At 46.7% G+C, this 13568-nt stretch overlaps 1 protein-coding gene across 1 annotated transcript; it reads left to right on the top strand.

Annotated features, from left to right (window-relative positions):
- The first annotated feature begins 2471 nt into the window (after nt 1–2471).
- LOC148649655 (myristoylated alanine-rich C-kinase substrate-like) lies at nt 2472–5914 on the top strand. Its single transcript, XM_088602617.1, has 2 exons — nt 2472–3045; nt 4418–5914. Exons 1-2 carry the CDS (start codon nt 2962–2964, stop codon nt 5042–5044), a joined length of 711 nt encoding a protein of 236 aa, XP_088458743.1. The 5' UTR covers nt 2472–2961; the 3' UTR covers nt 5045–5914.
- Nucleotides 5915–13568: the final 7654 nt, after the last annotated feature.

Genomic DNA, 13568 nt, shown 5'->3' with positions numbered 1-13568 from the left:
GTCTGCTTTGGATGCTTCCACTGTTCACAGCAGTATTCCCATATTTTGTATTTGTTTTTTTGTAACTGTGAAGAGCAACACAACCAAACAAGATCGGGTGTGGATTGTGTCTTCAGATTGGGTGCCTCTCTGCATCTCTACTGACTCTCTAACACTGTTGTGTTTGCTTTTTGACAGCCCTTTTATAACAGAGGCATGATCGTGCATTCCCTGCCTGCCTTTCGTTTCTCTAATGTGTAGAAATCCCCAGGTTATATAACCTTTTCTGAGTGAAGAGAGCTTGCACAGCCCTGGACTCAGGCTGTGACCCAGGGGTTTTCCAACAGAGCCCGTGAAACCAAAAGTAGACTCCTCACAGCTTTGATAAGGGAATTGCTAGGTCATGAGATCCCAGTTCCCAACCAAATCATGAAAATTCCTGGAAATATCTTTATACAAGATCTACCAGGACCTCCATCAGATTCCAGGAAAAGCAATCAAACCCTCACAGGAGCTTGCAGCCCCACAATAATTCGCAGCTTTTCGTGTTTGAAGTTCAGAAACGCAGGCGCGCCAGTGCAAATCCTGGAAAATCAGCTGTGTTGTATTGATCGTGTGGGCTTGTATTGCAGTTCTTCTTCACAAACTTCAATGTGCCCGTCTTCGATTCATCGGAATAAGAATGTGTGAGTGGGTTTGTGAAGGGTAAGATGAGGAATACATCGCATTAGGTAGAGCAGAACACACAAGTAAAACTTTTACTGGAGAAGCAGATATAATGAAAGTGTCTACAAAGGTATCTGGTATTGATTCAATTACAAAGGCTTTAAGATTCACTGTTTAAAGCTCCGAGCTTGTGATTTCTGGATTCCCGGAGAGATTCATCCTGATGCGGGTTATTAACAGCTGAATCGGCTCTAGAGTCTCCCTCCTGCGGGCTGTGACAACATGTTTTTTTTTAAATAACTGTTTTCCTTCTTCCTTTACATATTTCGATCGACAGGCCACGATGTGGAATCTGAAGAACGTGACAGCTGTGTTTTAATGGTAGGTGGAAACCATATAGCAGACCAGACATACACGTATTACAATCTGAGACTCTGTCGTCTGTAAACATGTCTGATCTCCCAGCTTAGCTGAAGGGAAATGACGCTCTTAGGGCAGAGCTGAACTGGGGGTGGAGGTCTGAAATCTAGTTTTTTCCCACCTTTCACAGACCCAGGCCTTTCAGAATTGGGGGCCTTGAACTCCCCGTTCGTCCTTAATATTGGAAGACGTGTTGAGATACACAGCTGGCAAGAGTCTCCCAGCCCCCCCGAAATGCTGGTGTATAACAATTATAGTGAGCGCTTTACAATACAGAACAAGGATCCTGGCGGGGCTACGGCCAAGGTGATACGGTGTGGCTACTTCAACTGCGAGGCCTGGCTGACACCTTGCTGTTATTTCATCCTGTGTGCCCCTGTGCAGAGAAGTGTGTCCACAGAAGGGCCACGCCACACTCGCCACAGCGAAAGGCACACAAGTAAACCGCTGCTGAAAAGACACACCCCCAAACCTCACACATCCCACCAGCGGAAAACATAGCCAATCGAACTCATTCTTCGATTTGTGGACTAAGGTCAAAACTACCAGCTGATATCTTGGCAGATCTGGGGATTTTTTATTTTATTTTTTTTTTCCAAATTACTTTAGTTTACAAGGGGGGGCAGGGGGTATCGGCTAGTGACCGAGACAGGGCTTGCATCCTCTCGGACGGACTCTTTAACCAGATTATGGGAGCGCAATCACGGCTTTTCTTTTCTGTTATTGTCAAAGTTGATTAAGGGAAGCGCAGCTGGAATTAAAGAACCCCCCCCCCCCACGCGTGCGTGACGTGACGTGCTCCAGCGAGTCCGCGCGGGGAAGGAGGAGACGCCGCTGAAGTTAGAAGCACGGTGGTGGGGGGAGACATAAATAATGTTTTAAGTACCTTTCGGTGAGTTTTTAAGACGACTTGCGGGGTAGCAAGAGCAAAAAACAACAACAGAGAAGGGTACCTCTGCCGGCAAGCCCCCTCCGCCCCGGTGCAAACCCAGCGGGTCATCGTGCAGCCTTATCGGTTATCGAAAACCTCGCTAGCCGCAGCCCCGGGTCGGCGTTTAAACTCCGATTACATCGAAAACAAATAGTGTAAAAAAAAAAGAGTGAGAGAGGAGAGAGAGCCACTCCTTCCTTTCGTTACGGCGAACCCGTAAGGAAAATGAAAACGTAAAAAAGGAGAAAAATAAAACAGGTTGAACGAGCGAACGCGTTTTCCACGGGCGCGTATCGCTCAAGACCCGAGAGCAACAGCAAACGAGACGCCTTCTCTTTATTTATTTTTTTATGAAAACAAATATATTTAAATACAAAAACGACCCCCCCCCCCGCCTTCGCTTCAAACCCAGCCTCGCCGATCCCTGGGCTCAAAGAGAGGAGGAGGAGGGGATGAAACTTGTCCCCACCACCACCACCAGTGCAACTTCCAAGCCATCTCGTCTCACGATGACCAAACCGATTGCTGTAATAAAATCCCCTTTGGCGGAAAAAAAAAGCCCCCCTTCCCCCCGAAACTACGAGATTGGTAGTCCTTCGGCAGGCTCACGCCTTGTAGGAGGGGTTAGCACGTTATTTGTGAGGCTGGGCTGGCGAGCCCATCTGTAGTTTTCGGTGAACTTGCTGGGGAGTAAGGTGCACGGGTGTGCGTGTTTTATAGCGGAACTTTTAACTACATTTCTTACCTCGCCAATAAAGATCGCAAAAGGATTTTTTTTTTTTTAAAAAAAAGAAAACTCGTTTTTTTTTTCTTGCTCGCTTCCTCTGGTCCCGGATTGGAATTTTTAATTCGTGTTTTTTTTTTTAAGTGATTTTGTTTTTGCTTTTTTTTGCTTTTATTTTTTATTTAAAAAAAACCAAACAAAAAAAACCCGAGGAAGACCGCACCGTTTGAAGATCTGAAGGATGGGTTCCCAGCTGTCCAAGGGAGTCGTCGTTGAGTCCAAGCAGGCTGCCGCGGACCCTGCGGCTGCCAAGACCAACGGGCAGGTGAGCGCCGTCTCCTTCTGTGCCACCCGTGGGCGTTTTAAAACGTGAACGCAAAACGTACAAATTAAATAAACTTGGGCTTGAAAAAGTGAGGGACCGACCTGGTTGCATTTTAGGTTGGTTGGAACTTTTGTTGTTTTTTTTTTCGGGGGAGGGTGTAGCAATTTAATCAGCAGCGCGGAGGCGGGGGCTCTCCTGAGCGCTGAGTGTCGTGATGATTAATTTTTATATATGTAAAAGATAAGTGTAGGATTTCTGAGCGGGGCGACACGAAAGTCGCCCCTCTGTGACCAGGATGTTCAGTTCTCTATTGTTCCTCAATCCCCCGTGTGTCGGGGCCAAAGCCTGACCCCCACCCCCCCTCCACTCCACTCTCCTTTAAAATCGGGGTACACGGGTGCCCCGCGTCGACATGCATTGCTGTGTTTGGACGAGGGGTTTTGGGGGGCTGCCTGGTGGGGTGCCATCATCAAGCCGGCGCTGGAAGCCCGGTTAGATGGGTAGCCTGGACAAAGCGGGGTGCTCAGCCGCCGCCCCCCAGGGTGTGCGCGCTGGAAGCGGGGCGCATCTGGCGGCTCGCTCCGCCACCGTGCAGAGGGGGTTGGCGTGCACGGAGGCTGCAAACGCGGCGCGCTGGGTTTTGCACGGCGACGGGCGTGCAGCTGCCACCGCCGATCGATACCGTGGGCGACGGGAGAGATGCTTTTGTCTGCCCCCCCTCCTCTTCCTGCGTTGCGCCCAACGTGACCGCTGGGGTGCTTTATCGCGTCTCGGCGTCCGTCGAGTGATTTGGGTGTTTTGTGACCCAAATGGTCTTAGTTTTTGCCTGCAACTGCTGCTTTATTGGGAGACTGGTTCTCTACAGAAATGGGGGGGCGGTGCTGAAAGGCGCCAATCTTGGTCTTAGTTTGCGGACCCTAATGCAAAGCTCGGCGGCTAAAAGCTCCCAGCCGCTCCAGGGTGGAATAAACCTTTTTGGGGGTCTCCTCAACCCGGGTTGAGAGACACGCTGGTGCATTGCCTTGGCGCTTTGGTGAGCATTTTTAATTCTTTTGTTGCACCGCTTGGCTTTGTCGCACGGCTCGGTCTTTTACGCGGTGCTGTAGCGCCCCCCAGCGGCGAGGGCCGTGAGCTGCGCCTCGGCCGGCTAGGCGCGCCCTTCGAAAAGGTGAAATCCGTGTCGGGTTGCTGCATCCTACCTACAATGCACGTCTTTTCTACGAGACGGATAGTGTTGACACTGCCGTCCCTGGGTGAAAGACTTCTGTCCGGGGGAGAAAAAAAAACCAAGTTTGTTAATCTGTGCATGCGTGGTCCGTGTAGTATACGGTTTTGAGACGGTATTCTGCCTTTTCCCCCCCCTGCCTCTCAGGAAAATGGCCATGTGAAGACCAATGGGGACGTGTCCGCCAAGGCGGAGGGCGACGCGGCGGCCAACGGCAACGGGTCCGCCGAGGCGGTGAAGGAGACGGGCGCCGGGGACGCCATCGAGCCGGCGCCCGCCGCCGAGGGCGAGGCGGCCAAGCCCGAGGGGGAGGCGGCCAAGGAGACGCCAAAGAAGAAGAAAAAGAAGTTCTCCCTGAAGAACTCCTTCAAGTTCAAGGGCCTGTCGATGAAGAAGACCAAGAAGGGCAGCGGGGAAGGCGCGAAGGACGAGGCGGCCGCGACCGCCGCCGCCGCCGCCGCCTCCCCCTCGGCCGAGGACAAGGCTGACGGCGCTGCCGAGGGCGGAGACGCCGCCGCCGCCGCCGAAGCCACGGCCAGCGAGTCCAAGGAGAGCACGACGCCGGCCGAGGCGAAGGAGGAGGCCGCCGCCGCGTCCGACGCCGCCGAGGAGCAGGGAGGAAAAGCCAGCGAGGAGCCCGCGGGGAAAGCCGAGGAGGAGACGGCCGCGGCCGCGGAGGAGACCGAGCCGGAGGCGGCGGCCGCAGAGGCGACCACAGCGGCCGCAGAGAAGGAAGAGCCCAGCTCGACGCCTTCTGAACAGAAGGAGGAGTGATCTCGATTTCGGAACTTTGTGAACTGTTTTTTTTTTCCTCTTTCAATCTCTTTCTCTCTCGGAAAATTATATATATATATAAAAAAAAGACTTGTGCCACGTTCTTTAAAAAAAAAAAACACCAACAACAACAATAACAACCTGATAAAAAAAACCACCATCCCATTAACTACCGATGCTCACAGCCCAGGTCGCTTCTCCATAAAACGAAACGACTCCCATTGCCAGTTCTGCAGGAAAAAAAAACCTCAAGCAATGCCCAGGTTTCCGGACCTGAAGCTGGATGTATTGTAAACAGGTGGGGATTGTAAAACTCATCCGACTTTGCACCTCCTTCCAATTTGATTCCTTTGCCAGAAGATGAAAACTTATCTTTTTTTTTTAATGGTGTGGCAGCCCTCTATTTTTTTTTCTTCATCTCTCGAGATCGCGATCTCCACAACATCAGTGAAGCTTGAAAGGACTTCTCCAGCTGAAATGACTGTTCACACAACAGGAAACCATTTTCAGAGCCTTTATCAACTTTTAAGAGTTCAACATTCCTGTTTTACCCCACCCCAATATAAAGTATTTTGTGATGTATAGAGAAACAAAACATTTTAATGAGAAGCTTATAGTCCTTTTGTTTTGTTTACATTGTATTTTAATTTTTTGGCTAAAAACCACAAGCTTTCGGTCTGCTGTGTTCACATTTCAAATTTAGTGGGGGCTGGGGGTTGTATGTATAATGTGAGCCTTTATATCTGCTTTTTCGTCTCTGTAAATACGTTTTTAGCCAATTTTTGGTTCTTTATTTTGCTAACGTTTTAAGGATGTTCATGGTTTTATTGTAACTTTTAACGAGGGTAAATAAATGTTGGATCCATGGAGGCCTGTTGTGTACCGTCTAATTGAGCTTAATCTTTTGTGCTCCTGTGTGATTACCGTTGCGGCCCAGAGCTCTGTGTAGGGGCTAATCTGGCTGCTGTTGTGGCACCTCTATTCTACCGCTGCACAATGCAGAGATTTTGAAGGCGGCGCATGGTTTTTTGTGCTGTTTGCTAGCTTGTTCGTTTCCATTGTGAGTGCTGCATGTTTGTGGAGTTAAGTGAGGCCATTTAGTCCTGTCCCGTTTAGTAGAATCCCACCTAGCTCAGCAAGTTTCAATTCTGTCTGGCCCGGAACGCTTGCAAAACCGCTGGCCCGGTGGCGGGGGGTCTTCAGGGATATCGCTGCTGATGCTGTGAATTAAACCGCTCTGCTGCGGTTTGACCTGTGCAGAAGGTGCAGAGTTCAAGGTCTGGTTCGCTTCTGGCCATGCACACGGCTGGCATTGACTTTGCCGTCTCTTGATCTGCAAAGCTACAAAAGTAGTACAGGATTTCCTGTGCAACATGTTGTGCTAAAGAAGGTGAAACGGAGAAGAAGGTTTATATTCCCTTCCCAAAGTTCCTAACATGGTCAGTTGGGGGATTTTACCTGCCTGGGCCAGTGATTCTTCGGGTATTAAGTCTCTTATTGTAGGGTGGTGAAGTTGCATATATTTGTCTGCTTAAAATATCAGGAGGGTTTTTTTCCTTCCATTTCCTCTCCTTACAGGATACAGACTTACTGCAGTCTCAAAACTCATATCATGTTTTTTTTAATTGACTTTTTCATCTAGTCTTAATGTTTCATGATGAAATGCCCATTTCTTTTCATAAAAAAAAGGGGTTTGAGGTTTTTATAAAAGCTTTATTTTCAGACTCTTGGACTTCTTGTCTCTTCTGATTCACATCCCGTGTAGTTTGTGCTGTTCGTTGAATGAAGTAATCCCAGAAAGTTCAGGGAGTTCGCAACCGTGTAAATGACTGTGGACTTCAGCTGCATGGAGATGGCCGTAGTTCAGATTCAGGTAAGAGTGCAAATGAGCTAAAATTGGTGAAATGTTTTTGCAGTTCAGAACACTGAGGGGGCGGTGCATTAACACTGTTGACTGTGCTGTCATTGGCCCTGGTACCCCGTTGATGACCCTTCAGTTTTGGGCTTCCTAATTTCCTATTCCTGGTGCTTCGCAGTAAACCATTGGTTTTCTTGCCATCTTGGCTCCACAAGAGCTAAGGATGGCTTCAAGGTTAAGAGTTGAAGGTGTTGCATTTGATGGCTGGAACTCCTAATAGTATGTGTTCAGTTTTGGGGATGGTAGTGGGGGGCTCTGCTGCCGTAGGTCCAGAGATCAGCAGACATGGGCCTTGGAAGGTCTGCTCTAGGGCCCAGCTGGGATCTGGGGGTGTGGCAGTGTGAGAAAGGGGGTTGTGGGGCAAGCAGAGTGCACTCTTGTAATTAGAACAATTGTAAACCCCCCTACATACCTGCAGAGATGTCTCTAGAACTTCCCTCACCTTTGTTCTTCCTCTAGGAAGCAGGCTTTACTCCCGTCAGTGGCATCTTCTGTTGCCAAACCACAGAGGTCTGATGGGGAGGGAGTTTGCTCACTGAAGGCCGAGGCAAAATCGAAGTGCAAAAGGTGGCTAAAATTTGCAAGTGAAGGCTTATTTCCATTGGGTTACCTTGCCCGACGCCTTAAAAGAGCCTCTCCTGGGCTGAAGGAGGCTGCATGATTACCTCTGCGATGTAAACTTTCCATCGGCAGGGGGACGGGCCAGTTTTGTGTCCAGCTTGATGTTAATTTGTGCCTGACGCAGGAGCGGGCTCTTCCAGGCTCACTTCATTCTGCCGGTCGTTTGAGAATTGGGACCTTTTCATGTAATCATCTGATGCAAAGTCAATTGTTTTCCATCAGAGCTGGCTAGACTGGATGTGTAAGTTTACACGGGGTGTTCAGTGCCTTTGCTCTTGCCAAATTAGTCTCAACGGGCTTTCAGCTGAAGAATACTGCTCTTTCTTTTGAAGAAAATCTAGTGTTATGGTTTTGTAATGGTCAGTTAAACCGCAGGGCTGTCCGCGGGGGTCCTGGCCTGCCGGACAGCAGAGTATGGGTGCTGATGGGTGTGAAGATATCCTAGCTTGAGCTGTGTGAAGCTGCCCAAGCCCGTTTCAGCAGACAATCCACTTGGTTTCATAGTTCTGAATGACTTTGTACCGAAGGGGGAAATGTGCTATATGATGGAAGGAAAGTTGAAAAGTTCACTTCAAACGCTAGGGCATCTTTCTCAGAGCCGTCGGCAGCAGGCTGGTGTTCTGCCCTGGTGACTCTACCGCAGCTAGCGTGTGAGGTTGGGCTCGTCGGGCTGATCTGACTGGCAGGTAGCCAGGCCCGAGCACGGGGTCCCGGGCTGCTCGAGAAGACGCTCCCGGATGTCGGCGGGCTGCCTTCGAGCGCCGGCGGCCGCGGCGTGTGCCGCTGCACCCTGCAGAAGTGCGAAAGGGAAGCGCACACTTCCTGCTGCCGCCCCGCCACGCTGCGCCGTCTGCAGCGAGCACCGCTGTAGCGCACGGTCCGTGCCCAGGCGTGCTGGGTGTGGTGTTCAGATTTTAGACAGGCTTGAAGACTGTTCAAGAGGACACGCGCTCCCAGTCTGAGGCGGCCTGAACAGCGTTAAGAGAACATCCTTTGTTGTAACTGGTGTGAGGTGCATCATCTGTAAAAGAATAGGATTTTAAACGCAAAATGGGAGCTAAACGTTGAGCTAATAATTCAGGAAAGAGTGGAGAAAAAGATCAGTGCCACGCCAGTCTTAAAGCATTTCACTCAGATGCTGTTTTGACTGCTGGAATTGTGCTTGATGATGATGATGATTGTTACTGAGAGTGCCAGAGAGCTATGTTTCAACCATTTCTGTCGAACATGAACCTTGCTTTTCTCTTGCGTAGAGGGGGGTGGCTGGAGAATGTAGGCTTCTTACATGAAGGTTAAAATTAAAATAAATGACTTTTTCCACAGTAACTCCATTATCACATAAGTGGTCATTGTTGGTAAGGGGCGTTGGGGCTCAGCAGGCCTGCTGCCTGCTGTGACACAAGCCACTCGGCCAGGTGCCTGAGGCTGATACCCTGGTTTCCATGAAGAAAGGGCTGTAGACTTGGGATTGATGGCTCAATTAGCTTCTAACCACTAACCAGGCCAGATGGTCCATCTGGCCTCGTCTCATTTGTAACCTTTCTTCCCTTCTCACGATGCATTACTTGCATAGGATGTGATTCTTTTTGCAGAGAGAGGCTGGTGGAGTGGTGACAGCAGATCGCCTGTTCAGTGTTGTGGTAACAGGTGCAACGTTACTGTTCACTCATGTTAATTTTGTATCATCAGGAGGTTTAAAACTGTCAGTGTCCAGATCTGTCCCATGCGTTTTCTTAGAAGCGGAGTGTTTGTCATGTTCATCTGATTTTTTTGGGAAGCTAATTAGGAATCGCCACTTGTGTAATCGCCACTTGTGTAATTTCTTGACATAATTAAGAAGCTATACCAATTTCAGATGAGAGCAAGACTAATATGTGCATCAGCCTATTTTATTTGTACAGCGTGATACTGGAACATTTTTCAGCTCTGGAACACTTGTCCTAACCACTGTGCCAAAACTAAGAGTGAATCTGAAAGCAGTTCTAACTTGAGATTCAAAGCACATCTCCACAGAGCATTTCTTGGAATGCATAATAAAGCACGTTGAGTCTTAAAAAGCCAAGGGAATAAAAGGATAGGAAAGAATTTTCTTATTTCAAATACTGAATAGTTATTGTAAAATGAATAATTTTGTATCAGTAGCTGAGAACACCTTATAAAAGATCAGACATCTTCAGGACTAATGTTGGTGGAACTCCATTGCTTCTCGGAGGTCCTGTGACTTCTACTGCTCACTGGCCCATGGGTCATGTGACTTGTTTCCTGTACCAGAAGTCACCTGACCTGTACTGTGTCCCCCCCAAGAGTCACGTGACCTCTGCACCGCACCCATCATAGAGGTGGGAGGTGGACCTTTTAAAATGCATTAAGATTAGAAGTGAAAAGGCTCAAGAATGCACTATAACAACTAATTTATTTATTTAAAGGAGCGACCGGAGACAAATTAGTTGAAACTGTCCATGCTTCTCAAGTTTGTAAAGTCGGTGCAGTAACCCTACAGCTATCTGTGGATGGCGCTGTAGTTTAATTTAACTCTGAATTGAATGTCCAATAATGTAAAAACATCATTCTTCCACTTCAGAAATATTGCCAGACTACATCCTATGTTGCTGCTAACTGTTGCTGAAAAGCTGGTCAACACTTTTGTGTACTCTCATATTGATTACTGTAGTGACCTACTCTCTGGGGTATCTAAATCCACCCTAAACAAACCTCTCTGCATCAAGAATTCAGCAGCCAGAATCCTGACCAGGTCTAGTGCAAGTGATCACATCACTCCTGTCCTGAAGTCCTTGCACTGGCTTCCTGTCAGGTTTCATGTCGACTTCAAAGTCCTTGTGCTCTCCTATAAGGCTCTGCATGGTTCGGCACCTCATTACCTACCTGCCTGTCTTACTTTCCACCTCGCAAGCATCATTCATCTAATTCTCTTTTCCTGTTTGTCCACCAATTAATAATAATAATAATAATTGCTTACACTTATATAGCGCTTTTTCTGGACACTCCACTCAAAGCGCTTTACAGGTAATGGGAACTCCCCTCCACCACCACCAATGTGCAGCATCCACCTGGATGATGCGACGGCAGCCATAGTGCGCCAGAACGCTCACCACACATCAGCTATCAGTGGGGAGGAGAGCAGAGTAATGTAGCCAATTCATAGAGGGGGATTATTAGGAGGCCATGATTAGTAAGGGCCAATTGGAAATTTGGCCAGGACACCGGGGTTACACCCCTACTCTTTTCGAGAGGGGATCTATCCCCGGATCACAGAGTTGCCTTGCCTAAACACTTTCAAATCAAAATTCAAAACCTTCTTCTTTAGGAGGATTTTCATTTAATTGCTTTGCTTTCCTATTGTATCCCAAATGCTATTAAAATTGTATAATCCAATATTATTATTATTATTATTATTATAGAAGAGTACAGCAAAGAGATGTCCATGGGTGTAAGTTTACAGTGAAAGCAGAACTGCTTTATTAAGTCAAAGAAGTGTCAAAACGTACATATATTTTTCTATTTTATATTATTATGATATACATTTTATCAATATTTTATCAAATTTCCTGATTACATTGTAATCATGAGACAGGTTACATTTATTTTTAGCGTATTATGTAAACTGAGCAATTCAGAATGATCTGGTGTGGGTCTGTTATGCGTTGTTTGTTTCCATAATAATAATAATAAAATGTATAAATAAATACATAAAACATACTGAAGAGCAATTCCTTAATGGACCTGCAGCCTGAAATCATTTTCCCATAATCCTACCCATCTGTTTCTACAGAAGCTGTCAGTAACTACCTGTTCAAGATATATACCTCTCATCTCAGCCTGTCTGAAGCACACCACACAGCAAAGATATAAATGATTTCCAATTTTCACAGCCCAGAACTCTGAACACTGTGCCCCGGGCCAGTTGTTTGCTTTGCACATCTGTGTGATTTCAGAGCTGTGTAGATGCACTTTCTAATCTCAGCTCTGTAATTGGGTACAGAAAACACTGATCAAACACGGGCAATATTTAGCACTTTTGCAGTTCAGCTGCTTTGCCGTTCTGTCTGTTGTACTGCGTGTTTTATCTAAAGAGAACGAAACGCAAATTCAGTCTTTTCGACGGCTTGAAATTCCTGAGGCTCAGATCGGCTGTTTTAGTTTCCCTCCACAGGGCTGCCTTCTGTGTTTTACATCACAAACTAGGAACCTGGAACCTCTCTCTTATTAGCTCAGCAATGCTTTCTGTAGAATTGCAGCTGTTGACAAAATATTTTTTTTCCCCAAGAAACAGTGAACATATTAACAGGAAAAGGTTCATGCCAGGTGGTCCAGTCCTGTTCCTGGAAGGCTGGTGTATCTGCAGGTTTTCTATGTCTCTTTAAAACAGGAGCAGCACCTGAAGAGTTGGGAGAAGCTGTTAAACTGGTCCAGTTAAGAAAGTAACCAGCTCCTTTTGTCAGGATTGGATTTATACCTATATATATATTTAAAGACCAAATAATCTCTGTCAAAATGATATACTGTCTTTATAGTACATAACACAACACAGACTGCAGTAACGCCAGCATGTAGCCACAGAACTAACAGGTGTGCCGCAGTGTTTGACTATCCTAATATCTGTTACTGCAGCTTGACACGATCACTGCATGACATCACAGGTAAATGGTGGACCAGTGGGCTCTGAGAGAGTGAGGCTTAATTCAAGTTTCATGAAGTTCAGGACAAATCACCACAAAAGTTCACTATGGTTACTTTAAGTCTGCAAATATATCAAGTAGGTACTGTAGCTGCGTCAAAGAACAAGTAAAGGTTTATTCCATGCCAAAAAAAGAAAAGAAACAACATTTCAGCTGTGGAGCCACACCCGACGAAGGCTCCTCATTTGCAAATATGTACTTAAATTGCAAAATGTACTCAAATCCAGTCAAACTTGAGTACATGTATTACCAAGCTTTTACAACATCAAAATGATTTTGCAAGATGTGGAAGTGCATTTAAAACTGAGCACAAGATGCACTATGCACTACTTTACCCAAAGGGTGGTGGAGGTGTGGAACAAGCTATCCAGGCATGGGGTAGGAGCCGACACCCAGGCCTCTTTCGGGAAACAGCTGGAAGACATTGGCAATTACTACTTCCTACCGAACAGGCCAGATGAGAGGAAGCAATTCGGCCTGTTTGTAACTTTTCCTTCTTTCTCATTCACTCGAGCGCTGGCTCCCAGTCCTGCTCCTGGAAACTGCTTTGTGCTCCAGCCCAACTCTCAGTTTTACAACCAAACCCTTCATTACTTATGGCTTAATGAGAAGATTCATTTGAACTGTTTATTCCCAGCTTAACCTCTGTGTTTTGTCAGTGGAATAATCAGCCAAACTTGTGACTGCAATAAAAATGCAAATATTCAGGTGAAGCAACTTCTTCCTGGATCAAGCAAGGGAATAAACAGACAGAGAGTGTGTGGTAAACTCTCCCCACCTCCCTTAACCTAGCAAGTTCATTTTTTTTTATTAAAATAGCAAATTGTTCCAGACACCCACCTCCCACCGAAATTGCTCTCAAAATCATATTCGCTAAAGGCACTTAAATCGACCAAACGTTTTCTGAGAAGGAGCACTATTGCCCTCTTGAGGTCATATGTTAAAATTGCAGCGTCAGGGTTTCACGAATACAATGTGCCGGTATTTACATACTGTAGGGAACTTTATAGAACTCAGTTATATGTCAGTTATAATAATTTCCTCAACACACACACAATGACAAAAAAAATCCAACCATGGATATATGTAATGGTTTGTACACTAATTGCACAAACTAATGGAAGTGGTCACCACAGGGCACTACTAAGAGAGTCCACTTCTTCAGTGCATCAGCTATATGCATATGATCATGAAAATACAGACTCCTACTTGCTACTGATTATGCTTTAGGTCAACCCAGCTCTGAAGTATTATTATAATAGGTTCTTGATGACTATTATGGTGATTA

The sequence above is a fragment of the Lepisosteus platostomus genome, chromosome 13 (assembly GCF_059453375.1).
Source record: "Lepisosteus platostomus isolate fLepPlt1 chromosome 13, fLepPlt1.hap1, whole genome shotgun sequence".
NCBI classification, from domain to species: Eukaryota; Metazoa; Chordata; class Actinopteri; order Semionotiformes; family Lepisosteidae; genus Lepisosteus; species Lepisosteus platostomus.
Note: the sequence above shows the minus strand (reverse complement) of the source record. Positions and strands in the feature narration are given on the sequence as shown.